The sequence below is a fragment of the Thalassophryne amazonica genome, chromosome 13 (genome assembly GCF_902500255.1).
Source record: "Thalassophryne amazonica chromosome 13, fThaAma1.1, whole genome shotgun sequence".
Taxonomy (NCBI): domain Eukaryota; kingdom Metazoa; phylum Chordata; class Actinopteri; order Batrachoidiformes; family Batrachoididae; genus Thalassophryne; species Thalassophryne amazonica.
Genome location: NC_047115.1, coordinates 37,817,413 through 37,843,328, shown reverse-complemented (window position 1 = coordinate 37,843,328; position 25,916 = coordinate 37,817,413). Strand labels below are relative to the sequence as shown.

The window sequence follows — 25,916 nt, the reverse complement described above, 5'->3', positions numbered from 1 at the left end:
CAAATTATACATTAAAACAAGCTGTCTGACACACTTGGAATTTCTCTTTTGAATTAAATTAAAATAGCATCTCTCTCTCTCTCTCTGTCTCTCTCTCTAACACACACACGCGCGCGCGCACACGCCTACCTGTGGGCAGTGGGAGGTCTACCTGTGTGTGGTGCAGACTGCTCTGCTCCTCCTTCTCCCCCTCCTCCGTTTTCCTGAGAGAAACCAGTCGGGCGTTCTTTGCGCCCTGCTTCACTTTCTGCAGGAGCCACACGCGCCGCGCAGGAATGCGCGTTGAAATCTGGCGTTTATCCGTATTTCGGTAAGGTTCTGTTTAGAAGCACTCCTTTATTTCTAGCATGATTAGTGTCTCCTAGCGGCTGGACATGTCTCACCAGCAGCGGGTTGTCCAGCTGTCCGCCGCCTCTCTGGCGGTGGTCTTCGGCCCGGATGTGGAGAGTTTGCGCGCCGGCGGAGGGAAAGTAACCACCAATCCTACGAGCGGCCAGGAGATATTTGCGGACTTTAAGGCGCAAAACCTGCGCAGTTTCTGGAATAAAAGACTCGTGAAGGCCATGGCCGAAGTGTACTTTCAAGGATGGATGGAAAATTTGGTGCTTTTCATTCAAGGAAACGCAAACAACTTGGAAGTGCTGAGAGAAGCGTGGATGCGCAGAGCTCTGAGGTCCCCAAAGGGATTTATCATTAAAGCTGTCGGTATGTAACACAATTCACGTTTTAAAAAAATCATAAGAAAGGATTATAGTAGTGCAGAAACAATTCTTTTATATCAAGGAGGAAGTTGTGGTGCAGCTTTATCCTCAGAATGGGGAAAAAAAACAACTAAAGAGCAGATCAAGTCTTTTCTTTCTTTCTTTCTTTCTTTATGGAGGGCACACAGACAACATTTGTTTACCAAGACCATAAACCCTGAACAACTTATACAGCCCTTTAGGTACTCCTCCTCCACCTCCTCTTGGCTTCTCCAGAAATCTCACACTTTAATAAGCAGGTCTTAGCTGTCTTATTCAAATACAGAGCCTGCTCCAGGCAACAGGGGGCCCGAGCCAAGATTTGTTGGGGAGCTTATAGTTTATCATTTTATTGTCTTTTGAATGTTTTATATGGAGAATACTTTGACATATATCTTGCCTGAAAGTTCTATGTCAATAACATTATTATTATTATTATAAGTGTTGTATTAACAACTTGTACAGGTGTGAGAGTATCTTAATAAATCCCTTGCAATGAATGAATGAATCAGTAACAAATCTGCCATCAGCGCATAGAGCGGGTCGGCTCTGTTCAAATATGAGGCATCAATAGTAATTCTGGTTTCTTTTTTAAACCTAATGCAGATTTGGGTGAAGTATCATCTTTTTTATTCATTACTCAAATCATGCTGTGAAGTGCAAAGAATAAAAAGTATTCTTCATTTCTTTTGCCTATTTCAGCACATTAACCAGCTTTTAATTCAAACTATTTACACCACATTGCTTTTTCACTTTCGCATCTGACAGCAGGACTGAAAGATGGAATTCTATTACTTTTCTAAAGTAAAAGTGATTTTAGGTTAATATTTTCCTTAGAGCAGCAGAATTTCCACATGCATTGTCTTAGAGTTATGGAACTTTGAGTATGTTAAAGGACAAATTCACTTTTTTAAACAGTGTTAGTCATATTAAAATATTGTTAACAGTTGAGTCGTCTATTATTGCCTAGTTGCATTTTGAAATTACTTTCCACATACTTGTAGTGTAAACCTCTGCTCAATATTCAGCGTTCATGTGCGATAGAGTGAAAACCAAAACCGTGTGTCTAAGTGTTGCTTCTGCCTTGGTTACCAGAGAAGTTCATATTGTATTTTGTGTGGCAGTTGTTATACATTTTGCCTGATTTAAGTTTCAGTCTATTCTTTGCTATACTGTTTAATATGTTCTTAATAACACTTTTAAGGGCTTGAAAAAATGGAACATAAACTGACAGAACTAAGACGGGTGTAAGGTTGATACAAACTGATATTATAGAAAATAAATCCGCAGATGTAACCATATTTCGTCAGAGGTCACTGTACCACACTTGCTGTTTGATGACTGTTGGGTGCTTGGTGCTGGGTTAGGGTTATGGAGTCCAGCACCTTAAGTGCTGTTGTTGATGACAGTAACAAGGAAGGTTTTACTGGCTTTGACTTTGTAGAAGATGCTGTGATCTTTGGGGAATCAGTGGATAATTCTGATTACAGCACTTGAGAAGCTTAGTGAGGAATTGGAGTTTCAGGTTTTGTCATTATCCTGGATCAAGACTAAGATCCAGACTTTCAATGACTTCCATCCGAAGTGTATCTGTATGCGGTAAAAGCATAGAACCTGCAGAGACGTTCACTTATCTTGGCAGTGACTTTCATATCTCTGGATGCTCAGCCTTTGAATTCAAGAGACACCACGAAAGTGTTATGTGTTGACGCGGTTGAGGAGCGGACCTGCGTCAGACAGAACCCAGCGCTACAAATAACCAGAAAAGCGGTTCCAAAAACAATATATTTATTACACCCACTGTGCATAAAAGGTGTAAAAACAAAAATAGCGTCCTTCTGGTGGAGTGATTGTTGGCACGCTCTCCAGCGCCCGCAAGGATCAAAGCCCGGCGCTCCTGGACTCACTACCACCGCCAAACACCCCCCAGGTGGACACGACAAACTGACTCTCTGTGAAGCAAAGAAGAGGTGAGGTAAGTCAGCAGTTACAACAATATCTTTCAAAAGACACACGCTATCAGCAACACATTCAGGTCTGTATCTTTTTTAACTTTATGCAAATGAGCAGCTTCTCATAACAGGTGGAGGATCACTTATCCGCACGCCACAGCAGTGAGAAGCACACTGCACAATTCTCATCACAACTCAAGTATACTGTGTAACAAAACACCAAGTTACTATCAACAATTAGTCAAACACTTAATTACCTTTAATGTGTGCTGACAGCATGTGTCCTCACCCTTCCTTGCTTCACGGGCTCAATGTGTCAAACCCAGGCGCGGTCCTCAGCGTCTCACAAACGAACATCACAAGGTCGAGTTCCCGGCAGTTCTGCTTGAATCACACATGACTTAAATGCAGAACGCCATCCAATTATCTGCTTCAGCTGAAAGTCTTTAAGGTTGCATGTGAGCACCCGTCACAGGTGCTACACATGATGTTGATGAGGGTGAGGACTCTTCAGCCAGCACCTTCTCCACAGACAAATCAGTTTCCATGCCACCTGAAGAGCAAAGAAAAGAAAAGAACACCAAAATATCCAGCCACACCCCCCAACACACAACAGTACCCCCCCATCAACGGGAAGCCTCCCGGCGACCGAACAGACCAGGCCCAAGAACAGCACCTCCCTCCGGGGTCCACGTCAGGAAGCAGACAGCACCACGCTCCTAAGGTCCACCACAGACAGCAGGACAGGCACCGCAGCTGGAAGGCCGGCTGGAATCAACAAAAGCCCCAAAACATTCCCCAGTACAATCCAACACACAGAAAAAAAAAAACATAAAACCCACCCAAAACCTCCCCAGGGGACCGTCCCATCAAACCCCGGGAAGAAAAGAAAAACTCCCAAACGCAAAAACCCAACACAGCCCCACAAACACAATACAAACGTAAATGCATAAAAGAAAAATAACAAACAACCCCCCCAGAATGACCTGCAGAGCCCAACCCCCCCCAGAAGGCCTTCATCGCCAGTTCCAGGAGGAACAGCCAGAACCATAATCCCACAAAGGTCCCCAGGTGTACATGGAGCAAACGGCGCCCCCCAGAGGAACGTACCATCAACCCCAGGAGGTACCCTCCCCACAACCCCGGAACCCCAGACCCGGTCACACTTGGCTAGTTGGCCCCAAGCCAATTCCCCCCCAGAGGACCGTCCCATCAACCCTGGAGGTGGAACCCGGAAGGAAACAGAACAAAATCAAAAATCAACCCCCGGAGGACTACCAAAAACAACCCCAGGGGGATATAAAACGACCGTAAACCCTGTTACCCTCCCCGGCACCCCGAAAGACCCCGGGTCCCTCCCAGAGCCCCTCGGCGGTTCAACTTTGGCGAACGGCTCAAAACATTAAGCCGGAGAAGGGAACAGGAAAAAACTAACCCAGCTCCAACCCCAAGGCGCAGCAGAGAACCGGAAATACGTCCGGTGCCTCAACTCGACCATACCCCAGCCTCTCGGGAGGGGTGGAACTACCGAAATGGCGAACGGCAACAGATCGGCCCACCCCTCTGACTGAGGTAAGTCTCCGCTGCACCACACCCCGGCAACACCAATGACGAACGGTACAAAGGCTCACCGAGGCTGGAGTGGAACCGGGCCCTAACCAAACCAAGAAAAACGCCTCTAACACCCCCCCTAGGTGCAGAGGTCTTCTGAGAATGCTCAGCGTGACCAACCTGCACCACCCCACAACCCACAAGACAAACGGTCTTGGGGCAAGTGAGGTTGGGGTTAGGGATGTAGAGAAATAAAAAACAACAAAATAAAACGACCCAACAATCCAAACAGAAAATACCTAAAAACACATAAAAAATTGACAATTAAGTGAGCCCAGGCGGACTTCTAACCGCCTAACAATCACTCCACCAGATACGCCTCTGACTCCCCATACAATTATAACCCCTATTTAAAGAAAACAAAACATTTACTCGTGCTAGATTTTTTTTTTAATTTTTTTTTTTATGTGTGTTATATTGCCTGTCCCAGAACACCTGGAGATACGTCACCATTATTTTTCTTGACGTTTATATGTCGGGGCAATACAGAAATCTCTGCTCGTCCGAGCTGCATGGGCTCGTCAACAGGAGGAGCCAGAGGTCCCGTCGGAGGAGCCTCTGTGGGGCGAAGAAGAGGCGGCCCAGATCTGTGTCGGGGAAAGCCCCGAGACGAAAAAACCCGCTCTAATGGGCGTCCTCTCTCGTGTCCACGCTCCTTCATCCGATCATCTAGACGAATCACCAACGATATTAGCTCATCTAAATCGTTTGGCTCATCACGGACTGCCGGCTCGTCTTTTAATGACTCATTTAACCCATCTACAAACATTCCTCGTAAAGCTGCGGCGCTCCAACCTGACTGAGCAGAAACCAGAGAACATTGCATCACCGCACAAGGCTCCGGACAACAAACAATCGGTTCGGATGCCGAATCTCTGGGTGACGGAGTTATCTGCACTAGTATCGATGATGCCGCAGCTGGAGCAGCAGGAAGCAGAGCGGCTTGCGCTGCAAGCTCCGTAACACGGGCGTCTGTTTGTTTAATTTGGTTTGCAAGATGCTGTAATTGCTCCCATATTTTCTCCAAGTGTTCTTGAACTTTTTCGGCAAAAGGAACCGCTTCTGCCGCTGGGTCCATTATGGAATGGCCGGGAACTACTGTTATGTGTCGACGCGGGTTGAGGAGCGGACCTGCGTCAGACAGAACCCAGCGCTAAAAATAACCAGAAAAGCGGTTCCAAAAACAATATATTTATTACACCCACTGTGCATAAAAGGTGTAAAAACAAAAATAGCGTCCTTCTGGTGGAGTGACTGTTGGCACGCTCTCCAGCGCCCGCAAGGATCAAAGCCCGGCGCTCCTGGACTCACTACCACCGCCAAACACCCCCCAGGTGGACACGACAAACTGACTCTCTGTGAAGCAAAGAAGAGGTGAGGTAAGTCAGCAGTTACAACAATATCTTTCAAAAGACACACGCTATCAGCAACACATTCAGGTCTGTATCTTTTTTAACTTTATGCAAATGAGCAGCTTCTCATAACAGGTGGAGGATCACTTATCTGCACGCCACAGCAGTGAGAAGCAAACTGCACAATTCTCATCACAATTCAAGTATACTGTGTAACAAAACACCAAGTTACTATCAACAATTAATCAAACACTTAATTACCTTTAATGTGTGCTGACAGCATGTGTCCTCACCCTTCCCTGCTTCACGGGCTCAATGTGTCAAACCCAGGCGCGGTCCTCAGCATCTCACAAACGAACATCACAAGGTCGAGTTCCCGGCAGTTCTGCTTGAATCACACATGACTTAAATGCAGAACGCCATCCAATTATCTGCTTCAGCTGAAAGTCTTTAAGGTTGCATGTGAGCACCCGTCACAGGTGCTACACATGATGTTGATGAGGGTGAGGACTCTTCAGCCAGCACGTTCTTCCACAGACAAATCAGTTTCCATGCCACCTGAAGAGCAAAGAAAAGAAAAGAACACCAAAATATCCAGCCACACCCCCCAACACACAACAGTAAGAGCTGATAGACTCATGAGGTCATTGGGCAGAGGTGTTTGGGAATGCTGAAACCTTTGCAGGAGAAAAAGGTCCACATCTTTTGGGTTTTGGTACTTGTTGTTTTACTGTATAGTTTTGAGACTTGGGTGCTTACTGATGACCTTAGGTGATGACTAGATGTCGTTGATACCTGGTATCTTCAGAGGATCCTTAGGCACCACTGAAATGACTTTGAGTTGAATGAACACTTACTTTGAGAGACTCAGTTGAGGAGTGTCACTTGCATGATGACACAGCTACAACATTTTGGCCATGAAGCACGTTTGTTTGTGCATAATCCAGCACAAAGGTCTTTCAATGTTGAGGACCTCAGCTGCTGGTGAAGGCCAAAGGCTCCCCCACATTTTAACTGGCTGTGACCTGTGGCAGAGAAATGGTTACTTTGGAAAGGTGTGGATGGACCACTTGTCTGTCTGAATGGTTGCCATCCAGGACCTAAAGCGATTCTGTGGTGTTGTGGATGTTACAACATGTGACACCACATGACATAATCTGTTGTGCCACTAACTTGCAGACAAATTACAAATTAAGTTATTGCATTATGCATTATTTGACTTCTATTTTGAGTGTACAATGTATTTCTGTAAGTAAATCATAATAGCTTCCTTGTTCAGTGTTATTCACTCTTTCCTTAGAGACTGACTGATAAGGATTGTTTGGGGGTGGATATCAATATTAGAACGTAAAAACAATTGTGATACCAATACATCTGCCATCATATAAATATAAAAATGGAAATGATTCCTAACATTTTCAAATCTTCAACAATTCTAACAAAGTGTTGTTAGAAGAAAAAGTGATGTAACACAGTGGTAAACATACCACTGTCCCAACTTTTTTGAAATGTGTTGCAGGCATCCATTTCTAAATGAGCAAATATTTGCACAAAAACAATAAAGTTTATCAGTTTGAACATTAAATATCTTGTCTTTGTGGTGTATTCAATTGAATATAGGTTGAAGAGGATTTGCAAATCATTGTATTCTGTTTTTATTTACATTTTACACAACGTCCAAACTTCATTAGAATTGGGGTTGTACATTAGATTTTCATAAATAATTATAAATACAGTGGAACCTCTGTTTTCAAACAACTCGGTTTAAGAACATATTTTTTGAACAAAAAATGCATCACTTTTCGAAGTCTTGGTTCACGAACACCTCCGCCGCAGTAAGTGGCAGTATAATACACTGTGTTGGGTTGCATTCTACCAATAAACTCATTTGGGGACAGCACAGTGGTTCTCCTAATGGTTTACTTTGTTGTGGACATTAAAAGTTATGAGCTGCATATTTTTGCCAGTAATCATACATTATGTGGAGCTAACGAGTGAAGCTACTGACAGTTAAAAGTTCTAATGCTGTTAGCATACCACATTAAATCTGACCAGAGTTTCACTGCAACAGAGGTGTCTGATCCGTTCAGAAGTTCAGCTACCTGATGTTCTTAGTACAGGTAAGGTGAAAGTAAATGGTCTATTTTATTATAATTACTGTATAGTATTGTATTTTGTCTGTCTTTTATGCATGAAATGCTGTTAAAAAGGTAAACATGCTGTTCTTTTGGTACCAGGAACTGATTAATCCATTTTATATTGTTTCTTATGGGAAAATTGGTTTCAGTTTCAGCACAGTTCAGTTTAAGAACAACCTTTAGGAACCACCGAGGTTCCACTGTATAACCAATGACCACCCAATGTATGTCACCCTGCTGTCACGCTTCCTTGTCTTGGATGGCATTTGCCGTGTATCATTGCTCAGCATTTGCAAAAAAAAATAGACTTCTCATCCATTTTGTCAAGGCCTAGCTGGTGGAATAGTGACCACATATCTTGTCACTGTAAAATGCCCATTCTGATTGAAAATGAATGGCAGCTGGACACTTTGCCTCTGTGTCTTGTAGCTGAACCAAGGGGTGGAGAGGGTCCCAGCTGTGTCAGAGCTCCCTCTATTGGACAAACAACTTAATGGCACTATTTCCAACATTGTTTATTTGGTAAAATAAAAGTTTTCATATGGACAAAAATAACACAGATACTAATATGTTTATGAAAAGCTCTTAAAGAATAGGTTGATATTATCGGCCAACTGATATCTCAGTCAGGCTCTAAAAACTCACTTAAAAAAGGTTTCTTGCATTATCAAAGGTGAGTTTAGTACTCAAAAATTAGATTAGAGATTAGATTAGATAGAAATTTATTAATCCCTTGGGAAGAATCCCTCAGGGAAACTGAGGTTCCAGCAGCATTGTACAGCAGCGCCACACAAGCTAAGAAGCACACAGAGTATCAAAAGTGAAGGTTAAAAAAAAAATTGCAAATAGAAATACCAGACATACTGATCACTACTGGTTTACTGGCTACTACCATTCCTCTCCTTTCTGTCCTCTGTCTTCCTGTTACTCCCCCTAAAGGCTTGATTGCAAATACTGATGCAAATACTGTTTGAATATGATTTGGGTTGAAAAAAGTGAAATTATCCTTTCAGAAATACACCAGGTTATTCGTACTGCAACAAGAAGTTAATAAGCAGGTTAGAACGTGCAACAAGTTTTAAATTGATTTCATGTTTGAGCCATAAAGCATCACATTTCACTGAGAGGTGCACAATTATCCCATGAGCACAAAACTGCAGCATTGTTGGAGGTTATGTTTCCACATGACAGATGGGTGAGTTGCAGAAAGTTTTTCTTCTTTCTTGGGTTTTGAAGGAGCGGCCCAGCAATAACACATGCTATCGGTGACTGCTGACGCTGTCTACTTGCTGACATGTATCAGTCCGTCACCGGAGCCAGAAGTCCCGCACAAAGGAGGAATGTAAAGTGGAGGAAGAGACCACACAGGGGGAGGCCTGGGAGGGCGAGGAGGCACAGGCCGACACGATGTCCTGCAGTGAGACCGTTTCTGGCCCAGCACATAAACAAACACTACGTGGGGCAATGCACCTTATTATGGTGTCAGCCCAACATGCATGAGCTCACCTGCCTCCTCAGATGTGTGTGTATGTGTGAGCTTCACACCACCACCTCTAAGCAAACACACCTGTGTGCAGATCTGCAGCTTAACAACACTTTGGTGTCACACTGCAGTGATTTGTATGGAAATCAGCTGTGGCAGGTTGTCAGGCTGCTTTATTGCAAGTCAGTCAGCAGTGAATCACTGTTGGACTGTCTGGTGAACACGGCGGTTTTCCTGTTCCCTCGCTTAGGATTAATATCTTTCTATTTCATGGCCAGCAAGGGACCGTGGAGCATGGATCAGCCGTGCACGTACAAGCCTTGACATTCTCCTGTTAGAAATATGTCAGCTACAAACTGCTGTGACTTATGGGTTATGATGTATTTCAAATAGGCCCATTTCCATCTTAAAAAAAGACTTTGCTGACTAGACGTGGCTTTTTAGTTAATTAAATGAGGTGGATGTTTGGCTAAAACTAACCAGATGTTCAGTCAGTTAACGCTTTGATATTTTGAGAGTCAGAGATGTTAAACTGAATCCTCCTGACGCACAGGCACATGCCGGTTTGATTTATTGTGCCAATTCGTCTTTGGTGCTGTCTGGTTATCGGGGCTAATGGCCTGAGTGAAGACAGATTGTTCTGTGGGCCCATCAGCCATCTCCAGGCCTCTCCTGTGGAGACGGTATGCAGAGGAGAAGGTGTGCGGGAGGTGGGGAGGTGATGGAGGAAGGGGACTGGGGTGAGGAGTTCGTAGGAACAGGCTTCATTTCTATCCTCGTGGGAATGGGCCCCTCTGGTACTTGGGTTGACCTCTCTGCTTCAACTCGTGAGTGTCTGCTGGCTGTTTTTCAGTCTTTTTTTGAACAAATATAGTGAAATCTTCCCCACGGCTGTTTTATCCATTTACATGCTGATATTTAAAGAACAAAACCTGCATTATGCTGCAGACCAATTTTGAGTGCAGTAAGTAATGGCAACGTGTGCGTTCCGTTATTTGGCACTCAGCATGTTACGAAATATACATGCACAGTATATAATATACATGGACGGGAGAGGAACTTTGTAGGACTTGAAGTGTGTCCTTTAAATAGCTGGTAAAATGACTTGAAAATAATTAGGATGTCAAGTGCTGTAGGTGTCACCTGTGTTAGGGCTGCTCAATTATGGCTAAAATCATAATCAGTGATTTTGGCGGGCAGCACACTGGCTTAGTGGTTAGCACTGTTGCCTGACAGCAAGAAGGTCATGGGATCGCTTCACACCTGTGGCCTTTCTGTGTGGAGTTTGCATGTTCTCCCCATGTTTGTGTGGGTTCCCTCCGGGTGTTCTGGCTTCCTCCCACATCCAAAGACATGAAGGTTAGGTACAATGGAAACATTAAATAGTCCGTAGGTGTGCGTGTGGGTGTGAATGTGTTTGTTTGTTTTCTATATGTGGCCATGCGACAGATTGGCGTCCTGTCCAGGGTGTACTCTGCCTCACGCCCTATGATTGCTGGGATAGGCTCCAGCCCCCCATGACCCTTAATTGGAGTAAGCGGTTGAAGGTGAGTTATTTTGACCAAAACTGAAATCTTGATTATATAATGCAATTACTCATTGACTTTCAAAACATCTACAGTAATAAATAAATAAATAAATAAATAAAATTGCATTTTAACATAGGATTTTCTTTAAATATAACTTCAGTTTTAAAGAGGGTAGCCAATGAAAGCACTAAGCTTATTTTCAGAAGAGTCCACGGCACATGCGTCTTCACCTCCCTAGCACACCTGTTCAAAGTGCCAGTTGGGAGCTTGCCTGCAATTAGGAAACAAACCCAGATCACCGGCATCACAGGTCAACATGCAAGCTATTACCCTACCACCTCCCTGTTGTCTGGTTAATTCTTTATCGTGGTTTATTGTCTCTGGCTTGTTTTTATTTATGTCTTCTGTTAGTCTATCATATCACCATTCTTGTATTTCATTACTAGAGTATCTGCCTTGGTCACTGCCCCGCCTCTCTCTCTGGTTTCTGGCTCCCTTTCATGTCCTCTTTTGACACCATCCCTCTTGTGTCCAGCTGTCATCAGTCATTGATTCCACAGCTGAACCTTATCCTCAAACTTTTGTCACAGTAGTTGAGCATCTTCCTTTGTCACAGCCTTTGCTGCATTTGTTAGAAATGCCACAGCGGATGGTCACTTCATTGAGTCTGGTCTAATTCAAATATGTGTCATCAATATTCATTTGGTTATGTTCCATTGTTATTAGTTGCTATTTAAAAAACATTCAAATGAATAAGATGAGCTATATGGTCCAAGTGTTTGAAATCTGTAATGGTCTGCAACAAAGTAACTATGTGTACCATAAATTTGATCAAGTAGGTTATAACAGTAAGTGGGCAGCGGTTGTGGCCAAGCAGTTAAGTGCGCTTGTTTCCAGTGTGGAAGGCTCCCAGTTCAAGGCCACCCCTGGCCATCGCCGTGTAACGTGAACTGCATCATGAAGGGCATCTGGTGTAAAACTTGTGCCAAATCAACATGCGATTCCATCTGCTGTGGAAACAAGGGAGAAGCCGAATGGATACTTACTTAACTTACTAGGCCCTTTGGTGCTGATCTCCATCTTTTGTAGCATCAAGTGGATGAGAGTGGACCGCTGATTATCCCTTGGATGTAACACTAGTCCAGCGTTGGTTATTTCCCCAGACAAGGCCAGTACCCATTTACAGTTGGGTGGATTGGGACAATGGACACAAACAGTGGGATTCGAACCCGTCTACAGATTAGCAGACCAGCTTCTTAGCTGCTCTATAGTTTATACCAGCTCCAGTATTAATTTAATGTGGTTATAATTTAAATTGTAATAAATTAGTTAAATTTCACACTGGTTCAAATTCTACTGAAAGACTGCTGAAGATGTCCTGTTGAAACCAGAGGCATCATAGCAACTCTTAGCAGTAGTTGCATTATTTAGAGTCTTACTGTTGTCCATGCAACAGGATGACCAGAAATCCACAAGTTAAAACATTTACAATGAGTCAGCCAGTGGTGTAATGAGGTGTCCTGTATCCACCCCACAGTCAACCTCTGTAACCGCTCTTGTCCTCTGAATGTGGACCCAAGGATGGGCCTCACTATCATCATGGAAAGCACCACTTTAACCATTAAGTCTCAATCTGTATGTTCCCCTTTAAATGGTATGCTTCATTTAGCTCGCTATACCAGCAGATAGTAAAAAATTCTTGAAATGCTTGATCTTTGCTTTTTACTTGAAAGTGTTGTATATTCCCACAAAGGGGTGTGTCTTTTCATGGCAGTACTTTGTCAATGTCCCAAAGCTCGCCACTAATGGTCATTACTTTTCCAGATGTTAGTGGGTTCAGCGGGACACCCCCTTGGGTTTGAATGGCACCCTGTCCTAACATAGCAGCACAGGTCAAAGGTTGCAACCTTCCAGCAAACTAGCTGCCTTGAGGTCAGGCGTCTTCAGAGGACTTTTTTGTTGTTGTCTCTGTTGGTGGTGAACAAGCTGTGAGGGTAATCGCTGATCTGCTAATTTATTTATTTGTGTTTAATTTCTTGTTGAAGGCATTTTAATGATGAGAAACAAGAATGTTTGTTGTTAGAGCTGCCCCTCTTGCTCTTGTCTCAGGTACAGCCCTCATAGAAAATTAAACACATAGTCCCCTTTGATCTTCCACATAATTGGCAAAATTTTGGCAAAATTTACTAAGTACATTTATTTCTGTAGTATATTACAAAATTGCAGCTGTTAATGCTGGTAAAGTATTTATTTTGGATAGATTCCAGGGCAAATATGAGTTTTCACCATGTGATCTTGTGGCCAACATGATGGAAGAAGCACATGTATGCATGTGCAGGGTTCAATAGTTTATGCTGCATTCAATAGAAACTGGGAACTCCAAATTTCCAAATACCACTTAGGAAAAATACACATATAGGGTCAAATAAAGCTCTACTCTGATCACACCTTATTCTGTCAGATTAGTACTTGGCTGGGAGACACTGCTTGGGAACATCAAGAGATGTGAGCATGTTTCTCCATGTAGAACTGGAAATGAATCAGGAGGGGCATCCGGTGTCGCAGACCGAACAGTCCACCCTTAAAAATTGGTCCGCCTTTTGCATCATGCTTCATTTCGGACCACAGCAACATGTCTGAGACGGAGTCTCTTCACCCAAAGCAATCAAATAGATTAATGGGATTATCAACCATCATATGATAAAGATAAAACCTCTTAAATCATTCTAAAGTCAGTTTTAAGCAGAAACAAGGCCGTTTTAAGCAGAAATTCAGCGAAATTCTGTGACGCTTTGAAATGGCCGATGCGCAGTGAACGCCACAGCTAGTAGCTCGTTTAGCTGCAGCACTCTGATCGCTTCCGCCGCCTTTTATGATGAAATAATGCTGAATTTATGTGGAAATAATTGTTGTACAGAAGCTTCAGATACCTGTTGCTGAGATACATGATGACTGGAGTGCAGTTTGAAGCAGAAACGAAGTTTGAATCAATGAACCGTCGCTAATGACACATGCGCAGATGCAAAAGGTGGACTGAATTTAAGGGGGGACCGTTCGGTCTGCGACACTGGGATAAAACCTATGCCAAATCCATATCTAGAACTGTAGCAGATGTCCTGTGGTGACCCCAAGCAACCAAGGGCAACTGAGTCATAAAAAGAGTCTGATAAAGCAATGCAAAAATGTTAAGTCTCCTCACTTATTTTGGTAAACCAAGGAAAAGTGTTGTAACTGGAATGAAAGTTAGTGTTGACAACTGACAAAGCAGACCTGTGTGAGTGTTGTCTTATCTGTCAGCAGATATCCAGCAGGTTTACTATGAAATATATCCAGATTTAATCTTGTTCTTCCTATTAGGATCTCTGGTCGCCTGTGGTTTACTAGCTGTGTAATTCAATTTTATGTTATTTTATTACCACTTTAAGTCACAATTGAAGCTCTATAATGCTTCTCCAGCTCTTTGATTCTAAAAATGACCAAGTTTTCCGCTCTATGGTCAAGACCCCAAATCATAAGTAACTTTGTCACAGGATGTTTGTTGCTGTATTTTGACCCACATGAGCCAAAATGCTCAACTGTTTTCAGACACGGCATATTTTGTTCATGTGGTTGATACAGGATTGTGAAACCATAATTTTAATACAACGTAACAAAATTATAGTGCCGCTGAAGAAAATCCTTTGTATGACTCACAAGACCTACATCTTTAAATACATCACTCTTTACCTCCCTTAGTGCTAGTAGCATGACATTAAGCTGTTACACACTTAATCCCAGAATATATGATGTCAGTGTTCAAGATGTAAATAATGAAGAAGTGGTGTTCAAACAGCAGTCGGTCCAGTCTTGCTCTCTTCACAAAACCATAAGTGGAATGTTTTCCAAGGAACCCATAGAGCAAATCTGCAGTGCAGATGTTCGTCTGTTTTACTTGAAAGGTGGCTTTCAATGACAAAGAATCCCAAAATTGATTTGTCCTTAAAAAACAGTTCGTCAAAGATTAATTCATTTGCAATATGTTAGTTTTTAGAGAAGCAGCTGAGCTGAACCTGCTCATTGCTTTTCAAATAAGGCTGCTTTTATCTGATAACAAGGCTGTAGAGGAGCATTATTCTATGTCTTTGTGTGTCACTGTGCAAGGTGAAGGCTGTGAGTCTCCATACATCAGCAATGTTTTTGTCTTGTCTGGGCGTGTAAAATGTTGTTTATTATAAAGCTCGGCTATGAGGACACCTTGACCTCATTCCCAAACGTGTTCCTTCACACTTAGTGAAACGTGCACGTGTGTGTGCGTGTTTGTGTGCGCATGCACGCATCTCAGCACGATTTTCCCATTGAGCAGGAGGCTTGTCGGCTATATGAATCAGGCATGCCGGCCTCATTATCGATCAAAATATTGGGATAACCCATAGCAGTGACATGGATTGGTGCCAACAATAACAGCTGCAAAGGTTACTCTGTATCTCTTGGCTTATTCACCCTGTCACTGGATGCTTGGTTTCTCCTCATGGGATTTATCTTCATTCATTCTGTAGTCAGATAAAGGAGTCGGCAGAGATGTGAGACAATCTTGCATTAAATTAGGATGTTTTCCTTGCGTCATTTATCACTGATTGTCATCTGTGTGTGATCTGCTGACATCATCTGTCTGATCGTAAAGCATTGTGCTATAGATCTGGACTGTGGGTCCCAGCTGTGTGGACCATATGGCAGACACTGGGCCGGAGCTCTGTTCAAATTCAGGCATAACAACATGAATCTGCTGCAGGTTAAACAGCAGGAAATGAGTTTCATCTGCACTCGATGACTGCCATCACTCTTGATTATGGAGTGTGGAACTGCTGGAAAGCTTGCACGCCCTCCTTGATTGTGTGTATACGTTTAAGTTGAGTGTCGTGGGGAAAGGTTGGATAGGGGTAAAAACACCTGGAAACATCCCTGAGAAGAGTCTTGTGTAAATGCTGCATTGCCAGGACTTGAAGGCATAAAGATGGTTAATTTTAAATAATATCACTGATATAAGCAAACTTAGACAGGTCCAAAAACTGAGCCTTGTGGGACACTCTTAATTACATATGCAATGTAATTACAATATATAAATTTAGTTAAGCTTAAGACAGTGACATCATAGATGGGAGACCAGGTAGATCAGTGGGATAAGAAGGTGAACTACCAATATGGGTTGATTTCCAGTTATGCTAGCTGTCTGTGTCCTTGGAAAAGACACTTCATCTACACTCTTCCAGACCACCCAGCTGTAAATGGGTATCAGGCTTTACTTCTGAAGTAACCTGCATTGGACTTGCATCCCATCCTGTGGGATTCGTAGCCTCTCATTTGCTTTGCGCTACAGTATCGGGGGGATAAGCACTGGTGTTACCGACTAAACGGTCCCCCTAAAAATTGGTCCTCCCTGATGAAGCGGTTCATGGATTAACACCTTGTTTGTGCTTCAAACTGTACACCAGCCATCATCTCTCTCAGCAACAGATATCTGAAGCTTTTGTACAACAATCATTTCCACATAAATACAGCATTATTTCACAAAAGGCGGCAGAAGCGATCAGAGCACTACGGCTAAAGAAGCTGCTAGCTGATGCATATACTGTGCATCGGACATTTCAAAGCGTCACAGAATTTCGTCTTGTTTCTGCTTAAAACTGACTTTGGAATGATTTAAGAGGGTTTGCCTTTATCATCTGATGGTTAATAATCCAATTAATCCATATGATTGCTTTGGGTGAAGAAACCCATCTCAGACGTGCTGCTGTGGTCCGAAAAGACGCTTGCACAAATGCAAAAGGCGGACCAATTTTTTAGGGGGGGACTGTTCATCTGCGACACCAGCAGCAAAGTGCCTCAGGACCTATTTAGGTCTTACTTCTGACATCGCAGAAAAAGAGGCATTTAGATAGTTAATTTATTTTTGGAACTTCAGTTTTTACCAGACATGGTTGTGAGAAAAATTGTTTTTTTTGGTCCCCTTTTTTTCCCCAAGAGAACATGAAAAGCCTTTTTAGGCAACTTTGTCAAGATTGCTGCTTAATGGAACTTTAAAAAACTGCACAGATCTGTGTCTATTTATATTAAGTGAGCTTCTTTTTAAGGATAAGGTACTATCTTCCATAATTTATTGTCATGAAGCAGTGCATTATTTTAAACGTAGTCCAAACAGAGGGATCTCAGCCAAACAGAGCACCTCTCCAAGGTCAGAATTATTAGCTGTTTGAATAAAAGTGACAGATATGAGGTAACGTCTAGATTTTTTTCTCCTCTCTTAATTATTGTGATGCTACTCATCCACAGAATTAAATGAAATAATCCAGTTAATTAATGTCATTTTGTTAATCTGTCTATCTCTCCTTCCTTTATAATGATCCAGTTTATCTGCAGGTTGCTGTTTTTTAAATTATTTACAGTCAGGTTTGTCACTGTGGTCTTTTATGATATTATATGTCAGTCTGCAGTTATTATTAATCAGTCAAGATTCAATACACACAAGTATCACTTCAGCCAATCAATAGCTAAAGTGTTAAAATCTGACTCAGTTATTTTAGAACAGACTGTAACTCTAAGTTTAGCACTCAGTGTTAAACCTTGCACAGAGTTTAAGTTCTTTCTCAGAGTTCATCATATCAGTGTTGGTTCAACTCTCTACAACCTCCAAAGGCAACTTGATTGAGAAATGAGAAAAACAGTTTCTTATAACACATGCTGTGAGTTTTCAGTGGTGATTGTGTGACAGTAATTAGAGGGTTTGGGTTCAAACCCAACCTGAGATGTTTGCGTCAAGTTAGACAAAGTACTCTTTATAATGTTGAAACTACACTTTCATATGTCATAAAGTAACAGTAAGTGCACTACTGTTAATACTAATATAGAGTTAATGCAAGCTCGCTCTTAAGTAAGACATAAATTCCTGTTTGTTCATATCATATCCGTAGACTATACAACTCAAATTTTGTGGTCAACCAGAAGGAGGAACTGGAATTACAACTCGAAACACCTGATGGCACCTACCAAACATTGGGCATCATTCTGTACTGCAACAAAAATGACCGAGCAGTTCTGTATGAGATGCATGTCTGTTTCTAGCCTCAGTCACCAGGTGGTACCAAGTTAGCGCTGTCTGCTGCTTGACATTTGTAGAATACCTTGCGACACAGTAAAGTCTTTCATTAAGATCGTAATTTTGGAGCACAGGTCAGTTAACTTTACATTCATTTACCAGTTTTCTTGTTTTAAAAAGTCTGATCATCTGCATACGAAAAGTAAAACTCTGTGATCAAGGCCCCTGGCCCCAAATCTTGGCGACACTTGGTCCAGTAGAACAAACACAGTGTAATACGGACTGCTACAAGGATTGGTAGCTAGGTTGGTACTACCTTTAATTAAAATACTGTGAACAAGATTACTAATACAACTACACTTCATTCCTGAACCAAAGTTTAACGGGAGACGCTGCCCTTCATTTATTCATTCCTTCATTTTCTGCCAATTATCCTTTCCGGGATGTGGTGGCAAGGAGACCAAGCAGCCCATCCCACATTTCTCCACTCTATCCATTCATCCATCCATTTTCTACACCCGCTTACTCCAATTAAGCCTATCTCAGCAGTCATATAGCAGTCTGCTTCTACAGCTTAGCCTACTAACTATATTTGATTTCACTACTAGTCTACATACTAATTACCTTTACTACAATCGTCTCCTGTGATGTCTTATCCTTCTTATGTGGTATTACTTATTATATTATATATACCTTTTTCTTGAGCTGCTTGGGTGGGTAGGGAGAGTTCCCATGGGATAAAAAAGCTTTTTAACCTACCATCCCTGGTTCTCAAGACCAGGCACCTAAGTGGCTCTACTCTACTCTTTTCTACTCTCCTATTTTACTCTTCCTTTTTAGATATTATATACCTTTGTATACTGGCATAGTTCCACCTTAGAATTGGAATATAATATATAAGATATACGTTACTGAATTTTCATATAGGGTACGAGGCGGGGTACACCCTGGACAGGACACCAGTCTGTCACAGGACTTCCAGTATGGCAAAGACTTCCAGTCTATGCCATACTTATTCATATTATTTTAACACTATCGAAACTGTAACTTTAACTCAGAACCACTGACAATTGTAAAGGCAGAGATACTCTTAATTATAACACTATGTAACTTGAATTAACACTGAGATGTGTCAGAACACCCACTAATAAATAACAATCACAGAATTTGTTTTAGCAATTCTGAAAAAGTATCATGTTGATCACAAGAAACCAAATCCTTTAACTTATTTGTCGACATCACACTTTTTGAAAGATGAATTGTTCAGCTTCAGATTATACCTGCAGTCCTGGATACAGCACTGTGATCCTCTCTGATCACTAAGAGTTAAACAGACTGCATTTCTATAGCACTTTTATCGTCAAAGTGCTTTACAGTGATGCCTCATGCACACACACACACACACACACAGACACACAAACACAAATGCAATAGACACTGCTGCAAAGGGGCGCCGGAGCCCTAGCAGATTTGAGGGGGTTAATGGTCTGCGTACAGAGTAAAACTAAACACAGACAACATGAACTATAACACAAATAAACTTACACCTGTGTTATAGCATGTTTTAGCTATTACAAGCAGGGAAAACTTTAGTGTTGCTTAACCACATGACATTTCAATAAAAATGTAAACAGCTGCTGACACTGAGGATCAATACATGTTAAAATGACAGGGAGAAACTCTGCTCAAAGCCTGGGTGCTCGTGAGAAAAAAATTTTTTTTGACTGAAACTTTGTTTGCCCTTGGCCGGATTGTGTGGCGTGCCCCCCCCCGGGGGGTCACATTTTTGAAAAATGGTGCATTCCTGTAGATTCTAGACACACAATTCTTACTTAGAAAAATCTGTGTTCTTAGTTATATCTGAACAAGACATAACCGTAGAAAGTGATTTTTTTTTTCCAAGTAAAACTGCAAGAAAGGTTACATACAGTGATACTTACCAATTTTTTTATGGTACCACCATAACCCAATATATCTTACTATAATAATACATCCAAATTAATCTGTTTAAATAATTTTATATTTAATAATAAAAACTTATACGAGATCAAATAAAAGTTAACTATGATTTGTACATATTTTTGCACTTTTCCTGCCAATGATGCATCACTGATTGAATACTTACCATCTTCAGTAAGCATTACTGCAGATGATTCCATTTCTTTGTGAATTTTAATTAAAAATAAATTAGCTAAATGGGTACACATCCAGATAATAGTGTTCTGTGGAAATTGTGATGGATAGAAAAAGACGAGACAATTTCCCATATCAACAACGCAACGGCGTGTCGTTTATTTTTGTCTCACAGGTTCAAAAAGTCACTGACTTCAAAACCAGCTCAGCACCGCGGCCCAACAAAAACACAGCAGCCCCGGTGCAAAATTGTCAAAGAGACTGCATCTTTGTAACTCTGAACGAGACACACATTGATGTGCACTGCTCACACCTCAGCGCATCATCAAACGCACAGCACAGAACACACTAACCACAAAGGACAACCCACGAATTATGTCTACCGCATACGTCCCAACCAGAATTCACCATAAACGAAAATGACAAATGTCATCGAGGGGACAGGTGAATAACCCAGCCGCAATGAATCCTCCTAACCGGAGCATCGGAGGCACTGTGGTGTAAGGCCCCCAGTAAGGAAACACTAGGCCTTCCCTGGGGGAGCCTGGGGTGAGTAGGAGGGCGCACCAGTGGAGGAGGGCGGGCAAGCCCCGTGGGTCTGTCCAGAGCCAGGTGGGCTGGCTTGAGGCGGTCCATCGACATGTGCTTGGCTTTACCGCCTCTGTCGACCACATTCATCATCATATTATAATTTTTACTGTACCTCTGTCTTGGTCCCATTCTTCCTTCTCTTCTATTCTTATTTTCTCCTACGGGCACCAGACAGTTTGGGCCGTTTCAACATTGTTGGCTTATGATTCACGTAATTAATCGCGACCCGACACGAGACAGTTTGGGCTGTTTTTTTGAGGAGGGCACATCACTAGACACACTAGACAGTCATCATTATTATTTAATAGCCTTTGCTATGCAGTTAAATCAATATGGGCTTATATTTATTTGATGTTGAATAGTATTAATTCATTTTATTACAAAAATAATGAAAACTGGCTTTATTCTTTTCCCCCTCATTTCTGGCGCCCCCACCTCCCCACCCTTATAGGCTGGGTCGGGCCTGATCCTCAGTCACAAACGAGCACAGCTGCTAAAAAACAAAGTAACGATGGAGCCACCTACATTTACGTGACTCTGCTTTCGAAGGCGTCTGGCAGACTTAAGAGTAATGTCCAATGTTTGTGAAAGTGGATGAGATCCAGATACGTTTAGGTGTAGTCGGTCCTGTCTGGGGACATTTGACTTCAGACTGCTTGAAGTCGTGTTTTTGTCACCTCTGTAACATCGTGTTATACAGAGCTCTTTGGCCGGTGCCATAAAACCAGTCTTTTTAAAAGATAATTCCTGGTCTTCAGTTAAACACCTGGTCAGGTGTCTTTTCTTCTTCTTAAGAACATGATAACAGACATTTTGCACAGCAGGTTATTTTATTGTTCCGGTATGAGCTGGGTGTAGTAGTTAAAAAAAAGTAAAATTGTGAATCACTTGGTAAAACTTTTTTAATTTAATGCATTTCAGTAAAGTATTATAGCCAAGATCTGTCGAAATCAACTCTGTGAAAGTCACATGGAGTTGTTTAAAGCTGGTCTGTTTATGCGTTCTTGCCAACATACATTAATGTCAAAGGGTGGTTTTGGCACAGTGGGCCTATAGCTGCAGCTATAGATGCCCACCACACTGCACCTCTGTGCCTTCTGCTGCTGGTTCTCCGTTTTTTCGGCGTTGTATTGCACATGGCAGGTCCCCACCACAGTAAATGTTTCTATGGTGACAGAAGACAACACAAAGCCCGCCTGTGTTCAGTGCATTAGCTCATGAATTTTAATTAATGTATGCAGGAGTGACGTCCAGAAAGATTTAGATGAAAACGAGCACATTTTTCTGATTCTGCTGCTGAATAATGTACGTGTTATACACTATTTCATTGTCAGCTCATGAAAATATGTTCAAAATCAAGTGAAATAAGCTGGTAGATATTTCCCAATGAGCATTTTTATGTTGAAAAGATGTTAAAAAAATGTCTATGCCTACCATTGAAAAGACATTCAAAAATGGTTTCAAAGTGAAGGTTTTTTCAACGTCTGTAGACCTTTAATCCACGTTCGGGTTTAGACTGTTTTTAACCGTGATTTTTAATAGTGGCATTTTTCAACCCATACAATAAGTAAATTATAGAAAATCATAATTATGAAGCCTCGCTAGCAAGGCACATCGACATTTGTTATTTAAAAGCTGGCAATGAATACGCAATTGAAAACTGGAATAAATGTGAACGTTTATTCTGTCAGATTTATTAGTTTGTTTGTTATTTAAAAGAAATTTGCAACGATTAAAAAAAAAAAGCTTTTTCACATTGTCATTATGGGGTATTGTATGTAGAAGTTTGAGGAAAAAAATGTATCCATTTTTGAATGAGGTTGTAACATTTAAAAAAATGGAAAAATTGCAGCACTGTGAATACTTTCTGAATGCACTTGTTCAATTTAAATACAACATGAATAATGTCTTTGAATTGCCCCAATTGGGGAGTGTTTTCTGAAGACAATTAGTTTTCTTCAAAAACTCTAAATAATTGACATCAATGCAACATGTCCATTTGAAATTCAAATGTGAATTTCAAATTTCAAACAAATTTGCATTTTGTGTTATATGTTGACAATATAGCCACATTTTCACTGGTTTAAAAGTGGGTAAAAAGACGTTCAGATGGATATCACCCAGTTTTCAACCAAAAATCAACGTTGAAATTATGTCTTGTACTTACTGTTAGGGTTTGGATATTGGGATGTTTATTCTTTTTGTATTCACGTTTGCATTGTTTTTGTCTGTGGTGAATTTTCTTGCTTGCCTCTTTTTCTGCTTGGTGTTTGTTCTCTTGTCTGTCTCTTGGTGTTTAGTAGTGGGCGTTTTACTCTGTCTGGCCACTCCCTTGTTCTGGTTCTTTGTCCAACACTTTTGGGGAGGTGATGGACTCTAGTGGTTAAATGTTGGGCTTGAGACCAGAGGATCCTCAGTTCAAATCCCAGCCTGACCGGAAAATCACTAAGGAGCCTTGGGCAAGGCCCTTAATCCCCTAGTTGTTCACATCTCACTACATTATCAGCAAATTATTTTAGACTGGTTATATAGTCTGGAGTTTGGTTGAAAAAACTTTCTCTACTGTATTACAGCATCATATGTTCAAAGGTATGTTCAAAGGTATATTCAACTGTGACTGTGTTCATTTTCCTTATTAAGTTTGTTTTTTAATGTAATAATTTTTGAATCAGTTACTGAGATAGAGCAGTGGGTCATCTTTTTGATGGCAAAGGTCAATTCCAGATATTTTTAAGAGAAACATTCAGTTAGAGCCAGTGAAAACGTCTCTGGCAGGTGGGTCTCTGGAGTAGGAGTTGGACTATCAACTTAGAAACTAAAGCTCAGTTACAGGTATGTCCACATCACCTGGACAAGACACATATTCCCAGTGTCCTTATAATTGGGTACCAGCGTCACTGACCGAATGGTGCCCCCAAAAATCGTTCCCCCCTGCCTTCACTGCGTCTGCGTCATTTCGGAGCGTCAGCAGCAATTCACCAATGTTGCCTTGTTTCTGCTTAAAACTGCACTCCAATCACCATCTATCTCAGTGACAGTTATCTGAAGCTGTTGTACAACAATCATTTTCACATAAATTCAACATTAGTTCATAATTAAAGACGGAAAACCAATCAGAGTGTGACAGCAGCATGTGTGAGTCTGACTCTCTGAGTTTCACTCTACACCCAAAGCGATCAAAGGGAATAATGTGATTATTAACCATCAGAAATGAGGCGATAATAGGTGAGTGGGTTGCTGCTGAAGCTTTGACGCAGCACGCCAGACTCAGACGTGCTGATGTCGTGCTATGATCGCTCATCTGTCTTTTATTTTGAAATAATGCCAAATTTATGTGGAAGTGATTGAAGTCTTGAAGTTGACTGCAATGTGCCGGTGTCCCATCCAGGGGGGAGCAGTGGATCTTCATCCGTTTGACGTTATGGTTTCCTGGGACAACTCTATAGGACTTACTGAAGATGAAAATCTGCTCCATGGCTTCAGTGGATTTTGAGATATGCAGGGAGTACTGGGGAGGTAGTGGACTAGAAGTTAGAGTGCTGGACTTGTGACCAGCTCATGCTTGGTTTAATGTTGCATTCCATTTACCTCGGTAAGTCATAAGTCATAACTGGGAATGGCATCACACCAGAGGTGAATGTTTTCCATTTTTCACACAGCGCTGCAAGTCAGAAAATAAACTGGATGTCTTCAAGGTTTTGGAGTATTGAGTGCCATAAAAAATATTTGGTCCACCAAAGAGAACAGATTGTGCAGAATGTACATTCTTGTTTTAATTTGTTGCTAGGTTGTAGAGGGGTCTAGCCAGTTGTTGTAAGCAACATCTACTGGTTAGCCAACAATAATAGCTCCAGTTGATAAACACATTATGCAGTATTTCACAAAAAATACCATAGTAACATGTACACAGACAGCGGTAGGACAAAACTGTGTGCACAATTCATTAAATTGGACCAAAAAAAAAAAAAAAAGATCAAAAGTGCTTCAAAACATTAAAAACTACTGTTGATGTGAGGAGCAGCCATACTGGATTGTGAACTCGGGGCATGTGGGGTTTGATCAGGTTGACATGTTGGAATTCTAACTTCAGGAACCGTTTCTGTGAGGCCTAACTGGGAAACACTGACTGCATGGACACAGTTCAACTTTGTGCCATCACCTCTCACTTCCAGGCTTTACTTAATCTTTAAACTCAAACACCACAGAGCAGTGAAGTAGCTGTGGGTTGGATTAAACATTTAACCAACTCACTGAGGCTTTTCTGTTCTGAATCAATCGGTGAAACTGCTAAATTGTCAGTGTTTGTGTTTTATTGTACATGAATCTGTTTTGAAGTAAGAATGTGACAACTGTGTTCAGAAGCATTTTTTTTCCAGCAGTCTGTATCGTGGCCGATAGAGACCACAACACTTCCAAATTAAGACAGCATGAGCAAATACAGAAACTACTTGATCTCAACAACAGGTAGTTGCAGCAAAAAAAATCTTGTAAATTTTAAAAAACTCTTGCAAACACAGAGAACACAATCAAATATAATATAACACATGCACATGCAACAGTTTAATAATGTGCCTGCGTCACACAACAGTTCAAGTCCCCTATGCAGAAACATCTTTTTGTGTTGTTTGTACTTCTGCTGTGTTGTGGAGCTTTGCAAGGCCTTTCTGTGTTTTGTGCTGTGTGAATGTGCAGCAGATTAAATTGCTACATGTGCTGTTGGTTATATTTGTGTTCTCTTCATTTCTGAATGTAATGAAACTAACTACCCATTGGTGAATCGAGGCCAAGCGGCAACTTGAGCCCGCTAGAACTGAGGTTGACGCAGTAGTGTAGTACCTTGACTGGCCACTTGAGGCTGGCTCCAAAACAGATCACTTTCCCATAGGACTCTGTGTTAAAATGTCCAACTTCAGAGCAGAAACATGTTTACAGTCTGGTACAAAAACGGTTTTGTTGTCTTTCAACAGCTTCCTCCTCCTTGACAACTGTATGGCGGTGAATTTTTTCCAACGTGTTAGTTTAAGTTGTTATAAGCCATAAAGTTCTGCAAATTTGGGGGTGTGGTCGCTTTGAGTGACAGCTGCTGAGTGGAGCGTCTCCGCGTGTCATCTTTAGCTCAGTGTCCGCTCAGTGCTGCTGATCTTGGAGGATGTGTCTGCTTGTTTGGAGTATTTTATTAAAGACACCTGGAATAATATGGCTTGTTGTGTGGTGAAACGTCCTGACGGATCAGACATCGCTGTTGTAGTATTCGCGCTGAGTAAAACTCTCCCCTTCTCTTTGCCACACCCCCCTTCCAGATTGTTGGCCTGCACCTG

The 25,916-nt window shown here is 41.7% G+C and overlaps 1 protein-coding gene across 1 annotated transcript in view; it reads left to right on the top strand.

The window, feature by feature from the left end:
* The first annotated feature begins 240 nt into the window (after nt 1-240).
* stox1 (storkhead box 1) overlaps nt 241-25,916 on the top strand; it is a 49,029-nt gene continuing 23,353 nt past the window's right edge. The window contains 1 exon segment of the mRNA XM_034184836.1: nt 241-705. Coding sequence (XP_034040727.1) covers nt 375-705 — 331 coding nt within the window. The 5' untranslated portion in view covers nt 241-374.